This window comes from Colobus angolensis, unplaced genomic scaffold (assembly GCF_000951035.1).
Source record: "Colobus angolensis palliatus isolate OR3802 unplaced genomic scaffold, Cang.pa_1.0 Scaffold434, whole genome shotgun sequence".
Lineage (NCBI taxonomy): Eukaryota > Metazoa > Chordata > Mammalia > Primates > Cercopithecidae > Colobus > Colobus angolensis.
This window is the reverse complement of record NW_012117755.1, coordinates 2,559,961-2,587,270: the sequence shown is the minus strand read 5'-3', so window position 1 is coordinate 2,587,270 and position 27,310 is coordinate 2,559,961. Positions and strand designations below refer to the sequence as shown.

The window sequence follows — 27,310 nt, the reverse complement described above, 5'->3', positions numbered from 1 at the left end:
GAAGTTTCATGGCAATAAAAAGGAAGACCAAAATCATCAAATGAGAAAACACAATTTTATGAGCAAGTATTTTATTTCTGTCCTTTCCCTGAAAACCAAATCTTTACTAAGAAAAATTCTATTTTGAATACGATTGAAAGTTTATGAGTATTGAATTTCCATCCCATTTTATAGATTTCAAATGGAGAGATAAACCGAAGTGTAGCAGGGCTGCAAATGACATTGTTTAGATAAACATATCTTGTCAGAATATCCTGGTACCATTTAGAGGCTCCAGGCATATTTGGAACTAAGATTCCAGCTTAGGCTCTTAATAAGCAATATGACACGTCTCGACAGACACTTGCTTTTAAGAAAATGCTTGCTTGGACCATTTGGATTAGAGTCTTTCCACTATGCTGCCAATATTCATAAAGGTATTCATTCCTAAAATACAAAAGCTTAGAAAAGAAGAACTATTCAAATCACTGAATATTGGCAGAGAGATACAAACTTGCCCTCTGGTCATTCAATTTTAATCTCTATCATGAAAAAGTCAATGCAATATAAAAAAAATGCAGGGGATAATGGAAAATTTTCAGACAATGTTGAACAAATACTGTATAATACATTCATGTTATTTTCCTCTTACGGAAAAAATTGAAGTTATTTTTCATTAGTAAAATAACAAATGACTCTCTGTATAGTATGTTCAGATTTGCATAAATATCACTGCCAAATTTCCATATTTCTCAGGCAAGAAACTGATCACTTATCTGTGTAATGGGAATTCAGTCTCATATTGAGCAAATCACTCACTAAGATTCACTCTTTTGGGTCAGTGTGTTGCAACCTGTTGGAGAACCCTCAAGGCTCCAGTATGGTGGAGGAATGCTCTGCTAAATCAATTGTACAGCTATCTATGTTGGTCATTACAAGGCAATTTTGCTCTTGCCTTGCAAGTTATACATATGACATCCTATAATTTACACAAACTTATAGAATATAAGTGCATTCTTCCTTGTTCAAATTAGCTATGCAGAGGTTGACTAGTTTCTTACCAAATCTGTTCCTCTTCCTAGGCTCAACAGTGTACACTATTCCCATACTTCCCTCGCAGTTAGGTGTGACCATGTGACAAGGTCCATCCAACAGAATACGAACAAAATTAACACACACCATTTCCAGGCCTGGCTCATGACAAATTTTCATGAGTAATACTTTCTTCATCTGCCCATTAAATGCGTATGAGTCTTATGCTCTGAACACAAAAGATGGAAGGACTTTGGGTTCCTGAATGACTTCAAAGAGGGCTGCTTATTTTGGACTGCACTAAAATAAGAAGTAAATTTCTACTGCAGTAAGCCTCCAAGATGTGGGAGATTACCTGTTATAGTGGCTAGTGTTACTAAAATAATACATTAGCATACATCCACAGTCATTGTTTAAGGAACAATGAAGAGTTAAACTTTCAAAACCAAGAACAGCCTATGTTAATTAGCAATCCTGACAACTGAAAGAAGACATGTCTTTAGGAAGTGAATCAAAACATACATAATTGCAGACAAAAGAAGTATTTAGTCTTAGTCCAGTGATTAAGGTCATTAACAAAAGCAACAAAACAAGATGGGAAATGGTAAACATAACTAGAAAGAGCGCAGATTTTCAAGCCTGAAAGAGACATTTACAAATTCCAAGCTCTGTTCTTTGCTTGTTTTGTAAACTTCAGCCATTTGAATAACTGATCTTGGAACCTGTTTTCTCATCTGTAAAATGGGGATTATAAAATATAGCTCACAAGATTCTGTAAAGATTTTGTACACACAAACACACAGAAACACACACACGTGTACACACTCTCTAATGCTTATGAGGTACTGAATAAATACTAGCTATTATCAATAAGTATTTACCCAATATGTGGAAGTATGACTAATAATATTTTAAAATATTAACCTTTTACTCTGGTTACTCTTTCACTTTCCCCAACATATTGACAACTAGTCATTTCCTTGGGGAAGGGTTAACACAGCAGAATATAAATTATGAAGACATAGATTCTCATGGTTTCCAAGTTTCAAAAGTCTAGGCCTGGTAAAAGACAAAAGATTTCAAAGACAGAAAAAAAAGATGGCTGAAAGGTTTTCCTCCTTCCTGCATTACAAAGGATTCCTCGGGTTATAGGAAGGAAAATGAGGGGATATTGCGGAGGAAGCAAGACAATTCAATACCAGTGTGTGTCCCTGGAGGGAAGGAAGGTAGAGAGAAGTGAAGAAACCCAGAGAGATCTGAGAGAACCTGAAAGCAGAGCTGACCTGGACCTCATTTCTGAGGAGAATCTCTGAGGGAAACCGGGTGGCGAGTTTCCCCTGCTCCTTCCTCTATCACTCTTCCTGACCCCATGGAAACCCACTGACACAACACACAATCACTGTGAATCACTCTCCGCATTAAACACATAGGAGTGTATGTCAGAAGAAAAGAATATGCACAGCATCTAGTCAGATGGGTCTTACCAAAGTTCCTGCCCACCCTAGTATGGCATAAGGTACATACAGTACGATGATTTTTGATATTAAAAAATGGGGGCATCAAAGTAGCAGAGACATATCCAGATCTGAAAGTCACTGCAGACTGGAATGAAAGGTGGCCCAGGAAGAAGTCACTGCCTGCTTAGACCAACAACCAAGGATATGAGGGAGAGACTGGCATCTCCATGGATGCCAGCCCAGATGACAACTAAAGAACAAATGTTCTGCCACACTGTGGTCACCACACCCATCACTGCATGCTTTGCAACTATATAAGCCCTAAATTGATTTAAAAATGTATTTCTTCTATTCAATGGAATTACATTCAGTTATTAAAAGGTAACATTATGGACTGAAAATCTCAGCACAATTGTTATCATTTACAATTATTTTGAAACTAGTAGGCCTTACAAAACCTAAAAAGTTAGCACCAGGTGGCCCTAGATAGGGTCTCACCCTGCCTAGATAGGGTCCCACCCTGCCTCGATAGTGTTCCACCCTGATAGGGTCCCACCCTGCCAATTCCGGGAAACAACCTCATGAGGTCCCACCCTGCCAATTCCAGGGGTCTCACCCTGCCTCAAAGTTCCCGGAATTATCAACTCCAGGGAAGAACCTCATAAGGTCCTGCTCTAACCAATTAAACCAAGACCCCTTGCTCAGGCTATAGCTAGACCCAATCATTTTACGCCTTAAGCTTTGTTTGAATTTCGCGCCATAAGCTGTGTTTGAACTTGTGTTAGCATATATAAACAGCCTGTAACAAGCAGTCGGGGTCCCAGGACCAACTTAGAGCTTGGGACCCTAGCGCGCTAGTAATAAATAACTCTCTGCTGTGAACTTCGTGTCGGTGATCCTTCGCGACGACCCCTGCCCAGGAGGGAATCGAGAGTTCGGTTCCAACAATTTCACATTATGTTTATAAATGTGAAGGGGGTATATGAACTTAAGTTGTTATTGAAACTTGGCATGCATCTTGCTTTGAGTGTCCCATGCTTGTTAGAAAACTTACTTCGATCCGTAATGATTGTTCTAGCCTCTTGATTGCTGGTCTTGTTTTTCAAATTTTGGGCAGCAGTAATGAGTTCTTCCAACTGGGGGCGCCTCTGTTCCAAATCCTGCACTGTTGCCTGTAAGAACAAATACCACTTAGTATCGGGGTTCTTCAGTGTTGTGTATTCCTTTTACATAACACAAAGTAAAATACAGTTGTAAGACCAGCCAAAACACTTTTAGAAATAAAAAAGATGTCACTGTGTAAGGGTTTATAGAAAACAATTTAACAGGAAATATGTTTCATTCTTAGATATCAAAAATATTTCAAATGAAAATCTTGATTATAGATTTTCTTCTTTATTTAAAGGCTCATATGGAGTCATTCCAGAGTACCTCGGATTACTTAAACCACTGTAAGAGTGCCTTGAGTAAGAAATGTTATTCTGAATTACGACAATGTATTTAAAAGATAGATAGCTATTTATACTTATAATATCATTCTGTGTGATGTCAAAATTAAGGTATATTTATTTTAAAAACAGAAAAAGCACAGAACCAATTTAAGAGATATTACTTATTTAACTTCACTGTACCCTGAGATTCCTCACCTGTCAAACGAAAAGGTGAAGTAGATGAGCTAAATCAGCTTTTCTCCTAAGCTGCCTGTCCACAAGAATCACCAAACCTTTTTGCCTCACCCCAGAACTAATGAATATGTAGTGGAAAGGGCTGCAAATCTTGCATTTTAAATAAATTATCTAATTAACTTTTATGATTTAGGCAGGTTTGGAGAGCATCAGATTAGAGGTTAGTATTCCTATTTCCCTGTATTATAAATGACTTTAATATAGCACTATTTTAAATAAAAATACAAATATAACAAAGTCAACAATTTTTAATTTATAGGTAGTAATGTAAACCATTAAGATATTCTTCCCTTTCTTCAGTGTCTATTGTCTCTGTCATCTTAGTCTCTCTGGATTTAAGGACCAAAATCGCAGAGATATTTATGAGGAAATTGATGAAAAAAAGGCATCTGACTAACTCTGGTTCTAAAACTCAATAAATTTTATTTTAATTGGGGAAAATAAAAGTAATATTTACTGTTAGTTTGTAAGCAATATGTGACAGATGTTTTATCTACATTTTCTCATTTTTTTCTTATAACAACCACACTAGTAAACAAGCCAGCAAGTTTGTATAATTTTAAATATGATGTTCTACCACATGAAGCCAATGAAGATGAAGAGATGAAAGTGGTAGATAGTAATGCATCTGAAACTTATATGAAACTTAGCTATTTACTCTGTTCTTTGACTCCTGCTGATTTTCTAATCACTTTTGGTTTTGGAAAGGCCAAATTTTGATCATTACATAGTGTTTCTTTTGTGAAGAGGTAGGGAGACAGGCTTTGTGATTTAAACTCAATTGCTTTTGGTAATAGTAAAATAATGCAACAAACTTATCCAAACATTGTACATCTACTCCAGGCACTTTCTCCTCTCTGTATTGAAAAATTGGAGGGGCTAACTTTTAACACATTTTCCACATTTGTAAGCTGTGATTACTCAGAAGAAAAATCCAATTTTCAGGTTTCTAACTTTTATGGTTTCTTTATACAAAAGAGTGTTTGAAATATGGAACAAACTGCCAAAGACAGCTATTGAAGTAAGTGGCATAAGTCAGTTGGAGAGTACTGAACAAATTTTAAAGTAGGAACCATATAGTAGCAGATAGATTTTATGAAATAAGATGTTTTCCAGTGTTAGAATGTGAAACTCTGGTCATCTGTGACATGGGAAGCTGAAAGGTTGCTTTGGAATTGCCTACCCTAAAATGTTTGAATATGTTCAACAGAATTTTTAAAACAGACTTACCCAGAAATCTCAGATGAAGTCAAATTTTCACCTCAAAGTTAACAAAGAACTTTAAATACACAGAGCTGGCAAAATACATTAATTCATTTACTCATCCATTCATTTTAATAAATATTTTTAAGCACTGGGCACTATTCTAGGCACTATGCATGTGGCTGTGGATAAATATGTTCAGTATAGTGTGTATCTTAAATGAAAAATTGTGTTTTTTGATACTTGGAAATTTTTATATAACAAAGATTATCTTTATCGGGTTGTTCTTCTTTGATTTGATATTAATTCACCCTCAAATAACCAGATTTTTTTGCTTCTCAGTTTTAGATACATTACTCAATGTTTGCTATACATTTTTTCCTTCTTTTAAGATTTCAAAGTTCATTTAAGAAATGTGTTGTAAAAGTAACTTGATCAACTTTAATCTGAACCTTACCGGGCTCTAAATTAAACCTGACCATAATGAACAACTTTTATTGCTGAAATTAGCAAGCATGTCAACTTAGACTCAAAACAAGCCATTTTCCTCTCTAATGAACAAAATAGGTCTCAGGGTATTGTGAAACCTGTTCTCTAGTTGGGTGATTCTCTAATTCTGCTGACAGACACATGCTTTGTAAGCACCTGAGAAGATGATCAATGACATCCTTTGAAGCAGCCTCTTTAAAAATCTAAGGAGATTCACAACTGCAATACAACTATGCATTTCTAAAATATTTCAAAACAAAATTTCAACTTTTTATCCCACTCTTTGGTCAACACATACAAACATTCATTTCAACAAAGAAGCTGTAAAATAATAATGTATATTGCTATGGGATTTATCATACACTAATAGGCTCTTTACTTAGTGGTCTTTTAGTATAGCAGAATGAGAATTTTCTCCTTTGATTCCCTTTCTGGAAATAAAGAGAGGGATTTAATATGGCATACACTTCACTTCCATATTTTTTCATTAAGACACTATAAAAACAGTGGTTAAAATAATTTCTTGCTAATAAGAACACAAACATATAGTGAGAGTAATGATTATTTTTCATTTGTTTTCCTTTTTAGTGTATTCTCTTTACTTGCTACTATAATTTCTTTGACTTCACAACTTAGTTTTATAATTCCAGAACTTCTCAAATAAACTCACCTTCATCTCTATTCCTTCCAGCCACCCACAGATGAGAAAACACCTTAGATCTAATCATTACTCAAACTACTTGCCTCCAAAATATCCATCTACCAAATTCTGTTCTCTACCCCCAATCTGCTACCCCTATCAGATGTTACTCTCCCAAACATGCTGTTCCTAGTATTATTTTCATCCTCATATGACCTCTGGTTCTTTTCTGTTTCCTCAACCTAGCTTTAGTCATAACAAACAAGTAGAATGCTAATTGTGCTTATTTATTTCTCTGATATGATCCCAGATAGTTGTTACACAAATAACTTAAGTGAACAAAACTAAAACCATTACATGCTTACCAGTACCTAAGCATGATAATTGATTGTGTCTACATGGATTCTATCATTCTAGAAGAAACAAAACACAGGAGAAGGAAGGAATCAATGCTATTTCTAAGGAGTCATAAGTCAGCTACTGGGCTTTACTAAAAACAGCTTACCCCTTGGAGATGAGAATTCATCATGGAGTCCACTAGCTGAGTAAAGATGGAGGAAAAAAAAAATTCTTCAAATACAAAATGAATCAGAAGTCTTTAATCTTTAATCCCCCCAGAGTTGAGTGAAGTGGTTATAAATAGCAACCTTATGAAATAGGAAGTTAAACAGTGAAACCATACATATTATAACTAGGGCATTTTAGGCTTTTAGACAAAATTACAATTTGTTATTGTATTTATTAAAATGGAATTCCACCTAAATAATACTCAAATAAAAACTCTATATGTTGCCGGGCGTGGTGGCTCACGCCTGTAATCCCAGCACTTTGGGAGGCTGAGTCGGGCAGATCACGAGGTCAGGAGATGGAGACCATCCTGGCTAACATGGTGAAACCCCGTCTCTACTAAAAATACAAAAAATTAGCCAGGCGTGGTGGCGGGCACCTGTGGTTCCAGCTGCTTGGGAGGCTGAGGCAGGAGAATGGCGTGAACCCGGGAGGCGGAGCTCGCAGTGAGCTGAGATTGTGCCACTGCACTCCAGCCTAGGCTACAGAGCGAGACTCCATCTCAAAAAACAAAACAAAACAAAACAAAACAAAAAAACTCTATGTTGAGTTGAATATTTAGTACTTACATGTCTAAGAAAAGACTTTAAAAATCAAACTTGTCATATTTTTATATTTTTCTATAAAAATCAACAATCTACATAGCATAAATGCCCATGATTTTTCAAATGTTCCCATTTTCAGTAAATAAATATGAATTAAGCTGAAATGTAACAATGTAGAACTGATGCTACTTTATTTACAACTTCAAAAAATTAATATTAAGAATGTAGAAGGTAAAAGAGTTTATGGAACCATTTTATGTATTGAAGAAAATAAGCATAGAAGTCAGGGAGGTACTAAATTGCAGCCTTTCTAGTTACTGAAAGGGTTTTACTGGTGGGGATGCTAGTAATCTGTCTAGCTTTCAACCATCTCACTGAGCATCTTCTTCTGGCTTCTATTCTTGCATTTGGATGCCTCTCCAAATAGAGTGGCCAAATCGAAAACCATCCTTATTGTCTTCCACTTACTTCCTCACTTCTCATTTCCATTTTATACTGGCTTGGATATTGATATTTTCCTACTTGGCCAACCTTCCCTACTTCTTTTTTGAATGTTCTACCAGCACCTCCATTGGTAACTTCTTAAGAATCTTCATAACCAACTTCATAAACATCTTCTAACTGCAGTTATCCTTTTTTGGTTCTTTATTCACTGCATAAATACTTTATAAGATACATTTTATTTTTACATAATTTCAAGCCTGCAGAATATTTGCAAGATAAAGAACTCCCATGTACCCCTTACCCAGATTCACCATTTGTTAACATTTTGCCACATTATTTTAAATCATTTATCATTTTATCATTCTCTCTGTGTGTGCAGATATATAACTGTATATGTAATATTATATATATATTTTTTTTTTCTGAATCATTTGAGAATAATTTGCAGATATCATACCCTTTACCCTTAAATACTTTAGGTTTTATTTCTTAATAGCAAAGACATTCTCTTAAATAACCTCAGCTCAGTTTCAAAGTCAGGAAATTTAGCATGGCTTTAGTACCATAATCTTATCCATATTCTATATTCAGAGTATGACAATTAACCCATTAATGAGCTTTATAGTTATATTTTTATTTCCTTGTCTGGTCCAGGCTTATGCTTTTAGTTGTCGTATCTCCTTAGTCTCTTTTAAGTTGAAATAGTTATTTGCCTTTCTTTGAACTTTATAACAGTGACAGTTTTGACCAATAGAGGCCAGGTATTTTGTAGAATATCCCCGAAATTTGAGTTACAGCAATTTTTTACGTGCTTCAGTTGTGTCACTCATTGAGCTAGGTGCAGGGGCTGTAGCAGTGAAGGAGAAAATAATTCCTGTTCTCAAAGAGAAAACAAACTAGGAGTGATGACAGGCAATGAAAAAGCAGTTGCAATAACCTGAGGTATTATGGTAGGGGAAACACGGAGAGTTATCAGAGCACATGGCAGAGATATCACATGAAATATAAAGGCCAAAGACAGTCTTCTGAGGGAATCAAGCTTAAGTAGTCCTCAGCTTTTCTTTATTTAAATTATACAAAATAGTTTTAAACACCACTGCTCCTCATACCCAAGTGGCCACCATGAGAATATGCAGACCTTCTATTATTGGGTCTTAACTGACTGAGGACTCCTGTTACTGCATTTTGAAATCCATGATTGCATTGCACCAAAGCCAAGCTTCTCACAGACTGCTCCTCACCAATGATTGGGTGTGGTGGGAATACTACCAAAATTTCCTTCCACTAGACTGCACACTGGGATGCTTCCACCCAGCCTTCTCTCCCTCTCTTTTCCTTGCAGGGTCAGAATTGCGTCTTCATCTAACGTCTCTTGCACCTTCCCTGGCTTCCTCCTTATTTTCTTTTACACAGATATTTCCACTAATAAAATATTGTCCCATTTTATCCTGTCTGGGTACATAAAACCTCAGGTCTTGACTAATACACTCACTTTTGTCCTCCTAGACCCTAAACCTCTCATCAACTCTTCAGGTCCATGTAACATGATGGTTCCATGACACTACTATCTGAATGTGTAACTGTCAATTATTGAATATTAATTAGTAACACAGGTTTCTTCATGCCTCCCACGGGCTGGCCTCTTAAGATGCAATTCAAGTAAATATATATTTTTACATACTACCTCTATTTAGAAATCACTAAGGCAGGTGCATGACCATTATTTCCAAAGAGCACACAATTTAACCGGAGGAAAATAAGAGTATTCAGACGTGTTACATGGTAATTGTGGAGTTCCATTCAACACATGTAGCTCAAGAACTGTAGGAAACTAAAGCAAGCCACCAGGAATCCTTTACAGATAACAACAACTAGGTTTGCTGAAAGACATGGCAAAACGAACTTTGGGGCAAGTTTCCAGACGATGGAAGACAGAAAGTTAAGATTATTCCACCTCTCTGAGTGAGAAGTGCCCTGGGTAGACAGAGACCTCAACCAGGACTAGATTCTTGAATGTATAACTTGTGCAGTTAGTTACACAAGGATCTGCTTTAGAAGGGATTCATACTTGGTTTCATGCTCTACTGTTGCCATCTTGAAATTCTTAATAATTTTTTTAACCAAGGGTCCTGTGTTTTCATTTTTCACTGGGCTCCACAAATTACATACCTGATTGTGACCTCAACCCTAAGATTAGTGGAGAGTAAAAGTTATGTGTCTTGGCTGAAGCACTGGTTAATTGTTGATGGGAAGAACACACTTAAACACAAATTAAATGATGTCAATCAAATTCATCTTGCTTAATTCCTGAAAATGCATTTCAAATTTCTGGAAGGAACAGTTATGAAGCTAAAAAATGTATTTAGGGGGAAATCTGGCCTCAGGGAAAGCAGAACAGGACAGTTAGAAGTGGTTCCAAGGTAGGACTGTCATCACTATCAATGGTTATTGGAGAACAAAAGTCACTACAGGAAAAATGAAGTAGGGAAACTATAAAGTGTAAGTGGTGAATCATCTGAGGAAGAAATTGGAGATAAAAAGGAGATCCTGTGGCTTCAGCAACAATGATGGCTGCTGAAATCTCAAATGACATCTCTAGGTTTAGCTAAGTATTAGTTGTTTCCAAGGCTAGGATGGACTTGGGGAATATGCAAGAAACAACTGATAATTTGTTTTAGAAACATTTACTAAACTGCAACTATTTGCCAAGCACTCAGCTAGTACACACAGACAAATAAAACTTGTCTTCTTTTTTCAAGGAACTTATAATCTAGCAAAAAAATACTGACAAACAATTATTTTTTGTGTAATAATACAATGGGAAGTAATACCAATAACAACAACAATAGTTGTTTATTGAGTGCATACCATATGCCAAAAGAGTCTATCACTGCATACTGGTTAAAAGAATGAACTCTTGAGTCAGGCTTTCTGAATTTGCATACTGGCTGCCACCTATTAGGTTTACTATTTTCACTATGTTACTTAAATGCTGTCTGTATCATTTCCAGCACTGTGAAATGGAGATACTGAGTCTGTACCTCTCAGATTCATTATGAGAATTAATAGAGTTAATATTTGTAAGGTTTTTAGAACATTTCCCGTTTCATAGTAAGAACAAAAAAGTTTTAAATAAAAACTGTTAGTCAATGTAATTATCATAATACTCTGTGAGGTGGGTACTAATATTGTCCCTATTTTACCAGTAAAGAAAATGAATGGAAAAGAAGTTAAACAATTTGTCTAGGATCACATGTTAATAAGTGGCAGAACTTCTGACATAGGTAAGTTGGCCCCAAAGCCCACACACTTAAGAACCATAATATAGCATGTTATACTTACAAGGTACTTACGTCATAGTATAATACAAAGTAGCTATATGATAGTATGATACAATATAGGAATGAATAAAGGGACAGGGATACGAAATGAGAATACAAAAGGGGAAATTATTTTATTCGAGGACAGATTATATTCTGAATCAGTCATGGTTCTTGCAATAAATAGTTCATTCAAACTAGGATGAGGAGGCTTTCCTCCTCAAGGCCTGAAAGGCTAAGGGGAGGGACTAGTTAGTAGAATCTGAGAAGTAGCTGCAGGGAGAGGACCTCTTGACAGGAGCTGGGGCTGTGAGTAAAGGAACCTAGCCATCCCTTGACTCACTCTCCTCTCATCCATTGACCTGCTGATGCCTCCCAACAGAAGGACCAAGCCAACAGAGAAGCAAGCCCAACGCTGCTGCCATATTCGTCAGCCTCCTAGGGTAGAACAATACATTAGAGAGACTGGATCTGAGAAAGTATCCAGCAACAGTATCAAAAGAAAAATAATAATAATGACCACAACTATTGAAACAAATCAGCGAAGGAAATGATCACATATAGGAATTCTCAGCAAAGACTTCATATGAAGTATGACACTACGGTTGAACTTTGGAAGATTTGGCTAGAGAATGAGAAGAACATTATAAGGGAAAGACAGACATGAACAAAGGCGTGGATGTAAACTAAAGCCTCAAATGGGTTAGCTAGAGTCTAGAATTCTTTACAAATAATGGCAAATAACCTTAGGTAGACATAGTGGAAGCAGTATACTATTGGCTTTTTAAAAATCAGTTTGAGGTTTTGAATTTTATCACAAGGACAACTGGGATGCAGCAAACTTGAAGAAGAAAACTAAGGCTATAGGAGCAAAGCTTTTAGTAATCCCGCACCTCCATATGTCTTGTTCTTTCTGGTTGGGATACATTTCTCAATTCTTGGTCCATTCCTAGAAATATAGTTAACAGATACCCATAAGTAAAAAGTGTTGATTGACCAAATCGCTGACTACAACAATAAAGGGAAACAGTGGTACAAGAAACAAGTAATTAGAGACTTGGGAGAGATCAAGAATACATACAAATGGCAAACAAGCATATGAAAAGATGCTCAACATCATTGAATTATTGATAACTAGAGAAATGAAAATCAAAATTACAATGACATATTATCTCACCCTCGTTAAAATGGCTTATATCCAAAAGACAGGCAATAACCAATGCTGACAAGGTTGTGAAGAGAAAGGAACCCTTATATACTGTTGGTGGAAATGTAAATTAGTACCACCACTATGGAGAACAGTTTGGAGGTTTCTCAAAAAACTAAAAATAGAGCTACTATATAATATAGCAATCCCATTGTTGGGTATATACCCAAAAGAAAATAAATCAGTATATTGAAGAGCTATCTGCACTCCAATGTTTATTGCAGCATTATTCACAATAGCCAAAATTTAGAAGCAACCTAAGTGTCCATCAGTAGATGAACGGACAAATAAAATGTGGTATCTATGCACAATGGAGTACTATTCAGCCACAAAAAGAATGAGATTCTGTCATCTGCAACAACATTGTTGGAAATGGAGGTCATTATGTTAAGTGAAATAAATTAGACACAGAAAGACAAATGTTGCATGTTCTCACTTATCTGTGGGATTTAAAATGGAAAACAATTGAACTCATGGACATAGAGAGTAGAAGGATGGTTACCAGAGGATGGGAAGGGTGGTGGGGAGGTGGAAGTGGGGTGGGGACAGTTAATGGGTACAAAAAATTAGTTAGAAAGAATGAGTAAGAACTAGTATTTGACAGTACAATGGGGGGACTATAGTCAATAATGATTTAATTGTACATTTTAAAATAACTAAAAGAGTATAATTGTATTGTTTGGAACATAAAGAATAAATGGTTGAGGGGTTGAATATCCCATTGTCCATGATGTGCTCACTACACATTGCATGCCTGTATCAAAACATCTCATGTACCAAATAAATATATACACCTGCTATGTACTCACAAAACTTAAAAATATAAACATAAAACAAAAAGAAACAAGTAATTCGAATCAGAAATGCGTGGAAATTGCTAGAACACATGTTCCTTTTCTAAGCATTGTTTATCTGTATTATAAAAATCACTGATCATTTGGCTAACTTTAAAAATAAAAAAATATGATAGCTGTTTAAGAAATCACTATTAGCTATTCAAACTTAAAAAACAATAAGACAGTCTGTGAAATTTATTTCTCTATTTCTTTGTAGTAACGTTTCAATTTGTTGATATTTTGGGAAGTTAAAAAAACTCTTAAGCCTAACACTGCATGTTCTCACTCATAAGTGGGAGTTGAACAGTGAGAACACATGGACACAGGGAGGGGAACATCACACACCAGGGCCTGTTGAGGGGTTTGGGACAAGGGGAGGGAGAGGATTAAGACAAATACCTAATGCACTGGGGGCTTAAAACCTGGATGCTGGGTTGATGAGTAAGCAAACCACCATGATACATGTATACCTATGTAACAAACCTGCACGTTCTGCACATGTATCCCAGAACTTAAAGTAAAATAAAAATAAATAAATAAATATAAAATAAAATAAAAAAGAGCATTGTAATCTCAAAAAAAAAAAAAAAAACCTCTTAAGCCTACGAAATTTGGTGACTTCCTTGAAATGGTATAATATTAATCTACTAATACTGTGTTATTTTTAAAATAAATTATCTCCTTTTGTTGGAAAAAGATTAAGACGAGCCTTTCCAAGCTATTATACCACATGAAACTTACGGGATTGATTTACTTGTCATTTAATAAAACCCTTAACATCCAAAAATGAAAATGCCTTTAACTTTCACAAGCCAGTAAGTAAATAATGTGGTCTAAATTGTGGATCTTGAAATACAATTTCAAAGTGAAGAAGAAAAAAGAATTTTATGCTACAATTTGTTGGTAATGATTTGCAAATTCATTTCTAAACTGATATAAAGGGCACTAATAATTTTAGCTATTCAACATTAGATCTACTAGTTATTCTACATTGTTTACATTTCTTGAAACTCTATTGTTCTATAAATTTGGCATATTAACAAAGGAAAATCAAGACAGGTTTAAGACCAGTTGTTATCATGTACATCAGATTCACAGGCTTTTGATATTATGGCCCAATAACATAAGTGATACAATTTTTCTCCTACATACATTTTAGAAGAAAGAGAGACATGAAAAAATATACAGGACTGCCTTCAAAATATTGTGGGTTTGGTTCCAGACTGCTGCAACAAAGTAAATATCACAATAAAGTGAGGCACACGAATATTTTTGGTTCCCCAGTGCATTAAATGATATGTTTACACTCTGCTGTCATCTGTCAAGTGTGCAATAGCATTGTATCTAAAAAATGTACATATCTTAATTTAAAAATACATTACTTCTAAAAAAAAAAACAAAAAACAAAACAACAACAACAAAAAAACGGTAACGATCATCTGAGCCTTCAGGGAGTCACAATCTTTTTGCTGGTACAGGTTCTTGCCTCAATGAGGATGCCTGCTGATTGATCAGGGTGGCGGTTGCTGAATGTTGGGGTGGTTGTAGCAATTTCTTAAAATAAGACAACACTGAAGTTTGCTGCATCGATTGGCTCTTCTTTATAGCCAATGATTTCTTTGTAGCATGTGATGTTATGTGATGTTGTTTGATAGCATTTTACTCACAGTAGAACTTCTTTCAAAATTTGAGTCGACCTTCTCAAACACTGATTCTAGTTTATCAACTAAGTTTATGGAATACTCTAAATCCTTTGTTGTCATTTCAACAATGTTCACAGTATCATCACCAAGAGTAGAGGGCATCTCATGAATCCACAACCTTTGCTCATCCATAAAAAGCAACTCTGAATCCACTGAAGTTTTACCTTGAGATTACAGTTATTCAATCACACCTTCTGGCTCCACTTCTCATTCTGGTTCTCATGCTATTTCTACCACATCTGCAGTGACTTCTTCTTCTGAGGTCTTGGACCCTCACAGTCATTGATGAGGGTTGGAATCAACTACTTCCAAACTCCTTATAATGTTGATATTTTGACCTCCTCTCCTCAATCACGAATTTTCTTAATGGCATCTGGAATGGCATCTGGAATGGTGAGGACTTTCCATTTTCAGTTTACTTTATCCAGATCCATCAGTGGACTCACCACATATAGCAGCTATATCTTTATGAAATGTATGATTTAAATAACAAGACTTGAAAGTTGAAGTGACTTCTTGATCCAAGGACTGCAGAATGGATGTTGTGCTAGCAGCCATGAAAATAAAATCAATCTCTTTGGACATATTCCTCAGGGCTCTTGGTTGACGAGGGACACTGTCAAAGAGCAGTTATATTTTGAAAGACATCTTTTTTTTTTGAGAAGCAGGTCTCAACAGAGGGCTTAAAATATTCATCAAACCATGCTGTAAAGAGATGTGCAGTCATCTAGGCTTTGTTGTTTGATTTATAGAGCATAGGCAGACTAGATCTAGCATAATCTTAAGGGCCCTCGGATTTTTGGAATGGTAAATGAGCATTGGCTTCAACTGAAAGTCACCAGTTGTGTTAGCCCCTCACAAGAGAGTCAGCCTGTCCTTTGAACTTTTGAAGCCAGGCATTGACTTCTCTCTAGCTATGAAAGTCCTGGATGGCATCCTTTTCCAATTGAAAACTGTTTCGTCTATGTTGAAAATCTGTTTTTTAGTATTGTCACCTTTATTAGTAACAATGTTAGCTTGATCTTCTGGATAGTTTGCTGCAGCTTCTCCATCAGCACTTGTTGCTCTACCATGCACTTTTATGTTAGAGGGCTTATTCCTCAAGTCTCATGAATGTACTTCTGCTATCTTCCAACTTTCCTGCTGCAGCTTCCTCACCTCTCTCGGCATTCATAGAATTTCAGAGAATTAGTGATAATGCTTAAGATAATGGTGTGGCTGTTTTGATCTTCTATCCAGACTACTAAGACATTCTCCATATTAACAGTAAGGCTATTCCACTTTCTTATTCCTGTGTTCAACAGAGTAGCACTTCTAATTTTCTTCAAGAACATTTCCTTTGCATTCGCAACTTGGTCAACTGGCACAAGAGGTCTAGCTTTCAGCCTATCTTGGCTTTTGACATGTCTTCCTTACCAATCTTAATCATTTCTGACTTTTGATTTAAAGTGACAAACATGTTACTCTTTTTTTTCCCCTTGAACACTTGGAGGACATTGTAGGGTTACTAACTGGCATAATTTCAATATTGTTGTATCTCAGGGAATAGGGAGGCCCAAGGGGAGGAAGAGAGATGAGGGAATGACTGATCAATGGAGTAGTCAGAACACACAAAACATTGATTGATTAAGTTTGCCATGTTATGAAAATAAGTAATGGGTAAAGGACTCTCTATTCAAGACATGATGCTGGGATAGCTGGTTACCCATAGGCAAAAGAATGCAACTGGATCCCCTCCTTACACCATATACAAAAATTAACTCAAGATGAAATAAAGGTTTAAATATTATATCTCAAATTATAAGAATCCTGTAAGAACGCCTAGGAAACACCATTGTGGATATCAGAGTTGGGAAAAAATTTATTAACTAAGTCCTCAAAAGCAATTATAACAAAACCAAAAATTGACAAGTGGAACTTAATTAAACTAAAGAGCTCTCCACAGTGAAAGAATCTGTCAACGGAGTAAACAGACAGTCTACAGAATAAGAGATTATATTTGCAAACTATGCATCTGACAAAGGTCTAATATTCAGAATCTATAGGGAACTTAAACAACTCAACAAGTAAAAAACAGATAACCCCATCAAAAAAGAGGCAAAAGACATAAACAGACACTTCTCAAAAGAAGACATACAATGGCCAACAAACATATGAAGAAATGCTCCACACCACTCATCATCAGAGAAATGCAAATCAAAACCACAATGAGATACCATCTCACACCATTCATACTGGCTATCATTAAAAAGTCAAAAAAATGACAGATGCTGTTGAGGCTGTGAAGAAGAAGCAACACTGATACACTGTTGATGGGAATGCAAATTAGTTCAGCCACTGTAAAACAGCTTTGAGATTTCTCAAAGAACTTAAAACACAACTATCGTTGAACCTAGTGATCCCATTACTGGGTATATAGCCCAAAGGAAACGAATTGCTTTACTAAAAAGACACATGTATTCTCATCCTCATTTCAGCACTATTCACAATAGCAAAGGTATGAAATCAGCCTAGGTGCCCATCAATGGCGGACTGGAGAAAGAAAACACGGTGCATATACACCATAGAATACTATGCAGCCATAAAAAGGAACAAAATCATGTCCTTTGCAGCAACATGGATGCAGCTGGAAGCCATTATTCCAAGTGAATTAACGCAGAAACAGAATACCAAATACCACATGTTCTCATGTGGAGCTAAACATTGGTTTCTCATGGACATAATGATGGCAACAATAGAAACTGAGGACTAACAGAGTGAGGAGGGAGGGAAACAAGGGTTGAAAAACTAACTATTGGTTACTACGCTCAGTACCTGGGTGATGGTATCATTTGTACTCCAAGCCTCAGCATCATGTAATATATCCAGGTAATAAACCTACACATGTACTCCCTGAATGTAAAATCAAAGTTGAAAAAATGTTGTCTTTTTTTTTTTTTTTTTTCAGACAGGGTCTTGTTCTGTCGTTCTGACTGGAGGGCAGTGGAGTGAACATGGCTCACTGCTACCTTGACCTCCTGGGGTCGAGTGATCCTCCTGTGTCAGCCTCCCATGCAGCTGGCAGGGCTCCTTACAGCCATGTGCCACCACACCCAGTTAATTTTTCTACATATATGTTTTAAAGACAGGGTCTCACTTGGTTTCCCAGACTGGTCTCAAACTCCTGGGCTAACACAGTCCTCCTGCCTTGGCCTCCCAAAGTGTTAGGATTATAGGTGTGAGCCACTGCACCCCACAAAGTTTGCCATCTCATATGAGCGCAGTTCATGACATCTCAAAACAATTACAATAGTAACATCAAAGGTCACTGATCACGGATCATAACAAGTATAGTAATAATAAAAATGTTTGAAATATTGAGCAAATTACCAAAATGTGACACAGAGACAGAAAGCAAGCACATGCTGTTGGAAAAATTGTGCCAATGGACTTGCTCAATGCAGCCTTGCCACAAACCTTCAATTTACAAAAAGCGAAATATCTGCAAAGTGCAATAAAGTGAAACCCAACAAAACGAGATATGCATGTGCATATTTGGGGATTATTACTTCTCAATTTTTTCAGTATTAATTTCTTGTTCTATCTTGAAAAATATCATTTTGGAATCCTTCTAACTTCCACTTATCAAGACAAACACTCTTGTCCCTATTCAGAGGAACCTATACAACAAACTGAATCATAAGTGTACTAAAATACCAAAGCAGAAGATAAATTACAAGACATGAATAGTGAAACATAACTATTTGAGGGCATTATTTGTAATAGTTTGCCTAGTACATACTCCTAATTTTGCATCCTCAAGATACTGTCCAAAGACTGTAGAAATTCCAGATACAAGAGGCTACAGCTGACAAGTAATTAAGCAATGGTCAATCAAATAGCTAGAAAATATTTATTGAAATAATTCTATGCATAATACATCACAGTAGGGAATGTACCTCATGGATAACATAAAAGAGACTCTCTAGTGAAATCAATGAACTTGTGATGAACTTTCAATGCAGTTAGGGAGATGACCTTCAGGTCAGCCCATGCGTGCTCGCACATGCAGTTACCCAATAATAGAAGACAATACGTAAATTACGAATGTAATAGTCTACAGATCACATATTCTATGCTAATGGGATTCTGAGAGATGGGATTTTATATGGGACCAGGTTCAGGGAAGGTGCCATAGAGGAACAGCAACATGAACTGCAGCTTACAGGATGAACTCAATTAATAATGACCTAATGGGAGAAGGAATTTCAGGACAAGGAGTGGCTTTAAAACTGAAGTGTAGAAGTCAGAATACAGCAGAGTGGTTGAGAAAGAGTGGAAAGGGCAGCTGTGTAGTTAGTTAGCAGAATTATGATGGCTGTGATCAAGTTGAGAAGGGAAGCTGGGGCCAGAATGTGAAGGCTCAGAACACTAGATGACCAAATAAGGACATCATGTTGAAGGCAATGGGAAATCATCAGAGGTTTGAGAGCAAAAGAATGCCACAATAAAAGTGGCATGTTAGAAATATTAACCTCGTACAGCTGCATCCAATGTCCTTTCCGAGAAAGAAATGGAAAATTAAATTGCAGTAACCCAAGAAAAGCCTCTTGTATCTCCTCTTTGATTAAACGTCCTGTCATGAAAACATGCAAAACATTTCTAATTTAACTTCATGCATCTTTTTATTTAAGGAGACTATAATAACTCCACTGCACACAAGGAACATAAACTCAACCCCATTGCTTGTAAAAACTGTCCCAGAGGGTTATTAAACAAATTTGCTGATTCCACTTGTAACATTATATTTTATTATATAGGGGCAAAAAGGGATTGTAGTTTTAGTTTAGAAAAAAGGTAAACATTCAGAATGTTTTGTTAAATTCTTACATTCCTACTCCAAAGGATAAACAAAGACTTCCAGAGTACGAGAAGAAATCGGGATCTCTCTAGAAATACACCTTCAAGGATTATTATCAGTGATGATAAGAATTATGAATACATGTTATGATGCCACATTTTGTGAACATAACTTTTCAATGCCCTTAATACATATTACTGCATTAGACCTGATATTTTTCTTTGGGAAATAAGTCTTTAGATAGTACTCCTATTTCTAGCAAAGGAGTACAGGGGTATTGTACTAATCTGTTCAAAAATAAAAGCCAAAGCTAACAAAACATTTGTTAAAAATGCATTCAACCTTTTCATGTTTTCAAAACATTTTGGAGATGTTATTCATTTAAGTACTGAAACAAAACTGTGCTTTTTATTTCTAACTGCAGCAATCAATAAACTGAGGCAAAGCAAGAGATGTTACTGTTTGCTGATACTACCTGTACATGGGAAGTGAAGTGAAGAAATGAGCGATTATCTAGAGGCGATGACACTCATGTACACAGTCAATCAGAATAATTCAAGCCCCCTAACCCTCTTCTGCTGTCTTCACATGGTAGATGTGAAGATTTGAATTATCAAAATAATTGGCACAGCTGTTCAATTCATGTTTCCCATATAGGGATAGAATCAGGCTCAGTTTATTCAGCTACGAAGTGAAGATAATTACTTTCATCTAAACCACTCTTGTGTGATTAAAGCAATGAATCTATTTATAAGAATTCAAATACCTTAGGTAGAAATTAGTCAAATATGGCTAGTCCAGGTTTCTTTACAGTAACAGCAATTAAGACATATGTTATATAGAATATATTTAATCCATGAGGTTTCAGCCTTCTGATTTTGCCAAATTCTGAGTGCTACAAAGTGAAGATACATATGGATAGTGAACAACCATGTGTTCACGTTAAACAATGCTATAGTAATGGTTTGGAAATCCTTGTGAGTTTTACAAATAAGTGTGAAACAAGAGTGCATGTTTGTATGCGTGCATGTGTCTGTGAGCACTCACACAGACAACATCCAAATGGAGAAGAGAAGTATGAATAAATCTATATCCTAAATTCGCATCAAAATGGTGTAATGGTTACCTTTGGACGTACCTATAAGGGAAAAAAGTGCTTAATGACTGGGTCTCAAACTTCAAAATAAACAACATCCTTTGTACATTTCCTCAGCAGTTGTCTTGGAGATCAACATTAATCTATTTCTTCTCAGAACTTACATGAGTGGAAGAAAGATAAAAATCTGCCCTTGATTGGGTGCTATGTGTTTAAGCTCTGGTTTTAGCTGTAAATCATTTGTGAAGATCATTTCTTGGTAGGTGAGTGGAATTGCTATTATAGAGTGTTAATATACTTGCAGTGAAGTGTTGCTGGGGGTAGGAGGTGTTAGACATTGATCAGGAGCTTAAGAGATGAGCTATTTATTTTTGCTGTTGTAAGAGCAAAGTTTCTATAATAAAACAATGATTCTGCTTCTCTGTCAAAAAATACCATTTTATGACATGAAAGCTCTCCTCAGTAAACAAAGAACAGACTGTTATTGGAGAATGTAAAAATTACAGTAGAATATATTTCTCTATAGGAGCACAGTGGCCTTTAACTCAATTGGAACTTACAGTATGACAGCTTTTTAAGGAAGGGACATATTCTATGGGGAGGATTTCAGACATACTTTTCAATTCCCTAGGTCGTACTAATTCTTATCATATAAAAATGGGTCTACGTTAGCACACGGTGCCAGTATATCGCACACTTGCACTGCGGCATGAAAGCAGCCCAGCTCCAGTGGGAGAAATGCTTTCTGTGGCATAGTTCCAAGCAAACACATGGCACAAATGAAGCTGATTCTGAGGAATATGGAAACTTTATGTACTGTTTGATAGGGAAATGTGCACAGCTTCTAAACGGTGAGCTTCTAGTTGTGCTCCGAGAACACGTACAATCAATTCTTACGTGGTTTCTGTAATGTTGTGTTCCTAACCGAGCTGTTTACATTATAGGGAAGTGTTAAGCTTAATTTTCTGTTTTATTAGGAAGGTTTTTCATTGTGAACAATAATTTCAATACCTTTTAAGTAATTTAAAAATAAGCAGTAATCCCTTCAGAAAGGCTGCAGTACCATTTCTCTAGTGATTCCTTTTTCTGTGTTTTATTTGTATAAGGTGAGCAAAATTGCTTATTCTTTGTTGCCTCAGAGACTTTAGTGGCATGAGACTAGGCAGAGACAAAAACTGATAACCATAAATAAATCAATACTATTGGCTGGTTCCAATATCCAGTATCTCAATATTCTCTGTCCTTTGTCTCTTTCTGCTATATTAATGATCTGCCTTAATTTTAGAAGTTTTCTCTAAGATAGTGGACAGAACAGGTGTTAATGAGGTAAAGGCTTCAATTCAAACTACAAAGCTGGGTAGCCTAGAGGCAACAGCTAATTCCATGCTTTTGGTTCACAAATGAATGCTAATATACACAAGTAATAACAAAACAAACTCACAGTACATGTGCTACTGAAGAGGTGTTGGGAGCATTAAATATTTGTACAAAGGGCAGCACAAAATGGGAGGTTAAAAAATTAAGCAACATTAGGAACCTGAGAGATGCAACTAATTAAGCAGTTCAGCCTTAATAAATATCCATGCTGTAATATTTTAATAGTAATATCTGTCCCTAATATCTATCCATTTATGTAATATTCCCCATTACTATCTACTCAAACCTTTTACTACACTTTCTCATAAAGGTCAGCGACTCTCCACTGCCTTACAATTCAAACTTCTATAGCGTAGCTATTACTACAACAATAGTAATAACCAGTTATTGTGCTTTTCCTATGTGCTAGATATTGCACACGGGATGGATTTGATTTGTAATTATGTGCTAGATATTGTACATAGGAAAAGCACAATATATATTAACTTACAGACACCACTTGAGGTAGGTTAATAATGACCATCCCTCAGTGGTTCTGTACTTACACACTTTTATAGACCAGGAAAATGAAGCACAGAATGAAGCATAATTTGCCCAAGGTCACAAAGCTAAAAGGTGGTGAAGGTGGAATAAAATGGCCCATATCCTCCTTTTCCAGTGTTCTTCTCTTTTACATCGTAACTACAACTTTGTAAGCAGCTATAATGTAGCCAAAGCTGGGCTAGATGCTTCACAGTCATCATCTAATCCCAACAACAACTCTACCTAGCTGGGTACTATATTCATTTTTTTACACATGAGGAAATAAGCACAGAAAACATTACCGATTTCCCCAAAGACAGCCAGCCAGTTAGGATCAGGACAGCATTTGAACTCAGGTCTTGCTGACTCCTAAGCCTAGCCCTGTCCACATGTCACAAAGTCTTTCCACAAGCAATTCTGCTTCCTATTCTAACACTTATTCCTTACTTTCCTGCCTCTGTGACTCTGGTTCTCATGCCATCAAATCCATCAACACTTCCTTGCAGTCCTGGTTCTAAAATAGAATTCAATGGGTTAAACAAATCATGATTTTAAAAAGCAGAAAGGAAAACTACACAATTGGCTTGCTTCTCCTCATCTTTCTCCAACTTCATTTCCAGCTGAACACTTTTCTGTTTTTGTTCTGCTTTATTATTATCTCACACAAAGACATTCAGATTTGTCACCTTTTGTTCTAATGCCGGAAATACAAATTCATATGGCTAAAATGGAGTGCACCATGACATTGTCTCTATACCCCACTTTTATTCCTTGTAATTAAGAAAAAATAAACCTTAATAAGAAAGGTTGTATTAAAATTGTGCAAGTTAGTCATTATTAAATGTTCATGGCTATATTAGTTGCCTCTGGCTGTTGTAACAAATGATTACAGACTTAATGGCTTACAACAACCCAAATTTATTATCTTACAATTTTGAAGGTCCAAAGTCCAAAAAATGGGTTAACACAAGCTAAAAACATTGTGCTGGCAGAGCTTCTTGGATGTAGGGGAGGATTCTTTGGGCTCACTGGGGTGACCCAGGCTATCTCCCCGTCAAGATTTTTAACTTAACCACATCTATTAATGCAAAGCCTTTTGCCATGTAAGGTAAAATATTCACAGGTCCCTGGGATTAGGATATAGACATCTTTGGCGGGGGAGGAGTGGGCATTATTAAACCTTTCACAATGGTTCTTCATTTACTTATCATGAGAAACTGTTTGTCACAATGTGACATACTTCTTCAGGTGGGTTCAGTACCATGTGTCATTGACAAGGGTTATAGTATCGCACAATCTAGAAAGCGCAAGAGGCAGAAAAGCAAACAAAAAACAACCGGTCGGACCCGGCTCCTGTGTCCTTGTGGCAGACATGGTTTAACCAAAGGCCTCTGGAAGTGGGGGAGGTGTATTGTTGGGTCTCTTTCACCCTGTAACCAAAAGACCATTTGAATTGAGGTGGAACTGGAGTTCACAAAAGTGTTACATTAAAAAAACAATAGTACTAGATCCTTGAGGAATTGCCATACTGTTTTCCATAATGGTTGAACTAGTTTACAATCCCACCAACAGTGTAAAAGTGTTCCTATTTCTCCACATCCTCTCCAACACCTGTTGTTTCCTGACTTTTTAATGATTGCCATTCTAACTGGTGTGAGATGGTATCTCATTGTGGTTTTGATTTGCATTTCTCTGATGGCGAGTGATGATGAGCATTTTTTCATGTGTCTGTTGGCTGTATGAATGTCTTCTTTTGAGAAATGTCTGTTCATATCCTTTGCCCACTTTTTGATGGGGTTGTTTGTTTTTTCTTGTATATTTGTTTGAGTTCTTTGTAGATTCTGGATATTAGCCCTTTGTCAGATGAGTAGATTGCAAGAATTTTATATGACCCAGCCATCCCACTACTGGGTATATACCCAAAGGATTATAAATTATTCTACTACAAAGACACATGCACACGTATGTTTATTGCGGCACTATTCACAATAGCAAAGACTTGGAAGCAACCCAAATGTCCATCAGTGACAGACTGGATTAAGAAAATGTGGCACCTATACACCATGGAATACTATGCAGCCATAAAAAAGGATGAGTTTGTGTCCTTTGTAGGGACATGGATGCAGCTAGAAACCATCATTCTTAGCAAACTATCACAAGAACAGAAAACCAAACACCGCATGTTCTCACTCATAGGTGGGAACTGAACAATGAGATCACTTGGACTCGGGAAGGGGAACATCACACACCGGGGCCTATCATGGGGAGTGGGGAGGGGGGAGGGATTGCACTGGGAGTTATACCTGATATAAATGATGAATTGATGGGTGCTGACGAGTTGATGGGTGCAGCACACCAACATGGCACAAGTATACATATGTAACAAACCTGCACGTTATGCACATGTACCCTAGAACTTAAAGTATAATAAAAAATAAATAAATAAATAAATAAAATTAACAAAAAAATTAAAAAAAAAAATAGTAAACTGTGACTCCCTGAGGAAATCACAGTGTTTCTGTTTGGTACAAGCTGCTCTTCAGGAGTGAATCCTATAAGAATTTCAGATAAAGCTCTTATCTTTTGGGGAGTGAAGCCTGCAGGAATGGCTGGGGTATTGCCTTCTGGGATGCAGAAAAACCATCTTCCTCCTAGCTCAGCTTTGCTCATTCAACTTAGTTCTTCCCCTCCACACCCACTCATAAACATTAAGCCTTCTTCCCAGCTGTCTTCCTCTCCCTTTTTCATTTTTAAACTTCATCTACTTTTTGACTTCTTTTCTCTGCAACAACTACTACTAAAATCTGAAAGCTTTTTTTATTGTTACCATGGAGAGGGCAATTTTCTCAACAAGTAAAGGAGATGGTGTAGAGGGAGAGGGAAGAACTACATATGAAAATTGAAAGTTAGCCTCTGTGTCTTTTCAACAATATCCAATTACATCTTTTCACTTCTATACACAAAACAACAGGAACACAGTGGGTGGCAAATTTAGCCCAGGGATGTGAATGAATCAGTAGGCTTTGTGATAATATGCTGGGGGTGTGAGGGAGGTGGCAAGGCAGCCCCTCAATCCTAAAACAGAAAAGTAATGAACAATGATAACTGATAGATAATTACTTTGCAGTTGTTTGAATATATGCTGCTCTCTATCATTTTCAGGTAAATGACCTTCAGAAAGGCAGTAGATGGTTTTCTAAGAAATGATGAAATACAAACATGTAGACAAAGCAGGCAGAAGGAAGCAATAAGTTTAAAAAATGAAGTGCTATAAGAACTGAGAGAGAAAGATTATCAATCCTCCCTTTTTCTTTCTTGTATTCTTCTCTATACAAATTACAAAGTGGAAGGAAACACAAATATAAAATCAACTGATGGTGAAACATCGGTGAGATTTTAATTATATCTAGATTTTTTAAAATCTCAAACGAGGAAAAATCTGCTGATCCATAGACATGAAAATATTTTAAAAGATCAGAAATATATTAATTCTCATGTTCTAATTCTCCTGACATGAACCATATATATGCTTTATTCTTTCTGATCATCCTGAGAAAAATCAAATTCTGAATTTTTTAAATGATGATGTTGCTCAAATTGTAATAAATCACCACATTTTCCAAAGAAAACTTCTATACAATTCCTATACATAAATTTTGTGTGGAAAGGCTTGTATCATAAGAATAATCAAAGGAAAAGAACTGCAAACTAGTAGAAGCATAAATTTAAAATGTTGCTGATGATGACATCGAGTAAAGATTTGAGTGGAAGTAGCAAGCTAACCAACTTTTTCTGTGATCCTCTTTCTCTTCTCAATACCCACTCTAGCTTTTAAAAACACAATGAGATTGTTTTCTACAGCACAATGATGAACATTTCAGGTATACAAAAAATATAGAGAAAAGATTACAATTGAAGTCTATGGCATGGCTGTACAAATCCACACAAACATACGCTCAGCAGTGTAAAAGTTACTTCATTGATTTGCTTGAATTAATCATTTAAAGTAAAATTCTATACTGAATAGATGTTTAATTTTATAAAACAGCAGTGTTATCAGAAAGACTTCTGACAAATAGTGTATGATTACAAATATTATCTACCTTGGAGTAACCATGAGATTAGGAGAGTAAAAATAGTAAATAAAGATCCTATTCCAGACATCTGTCCTATACGTGGAGAACCAGGCAGCACAAACTCAAGAGTCCACTTGTAATTTTTTTTGAATTCAGAGAAAATTAATAAGTTGCCTTGTTTACAACACACAATTCTCTTATTTGCAAAGCAAAATGAAAAATACAGATAGATAGGCAGGGAAAAACAGAGAGAGACAGACTGACTCATTGAGAGAGAGAGAGGGAGAGGGGG

At 36.3% G+C, this 27,310-nt stretch overlaps 1 protein-coding gene across 1 annotated transcript in view; it reads right to left on the bottom strand.

Annotated features, from left to right (window-relative positions):
* Positions 1 to 27,310, bottom strand: part of DMD (dystrophin) — a 2,170,472-nt gene that overhangs the window by 615,240 nt on the left and 1,527,922 nt on the right. Inside the window, exon 52 of the mRNA XM_011957103.1 lies at positions 3,523 to 3,640. Within this exon, the coding sequence (XP_011812493.1) occupies positions 3,523 to 3,640 (118 nt within the window). The remainder of the gene's footprint in view (positions 1 to 3,522; positions 3,641 to 27,310) is intronic.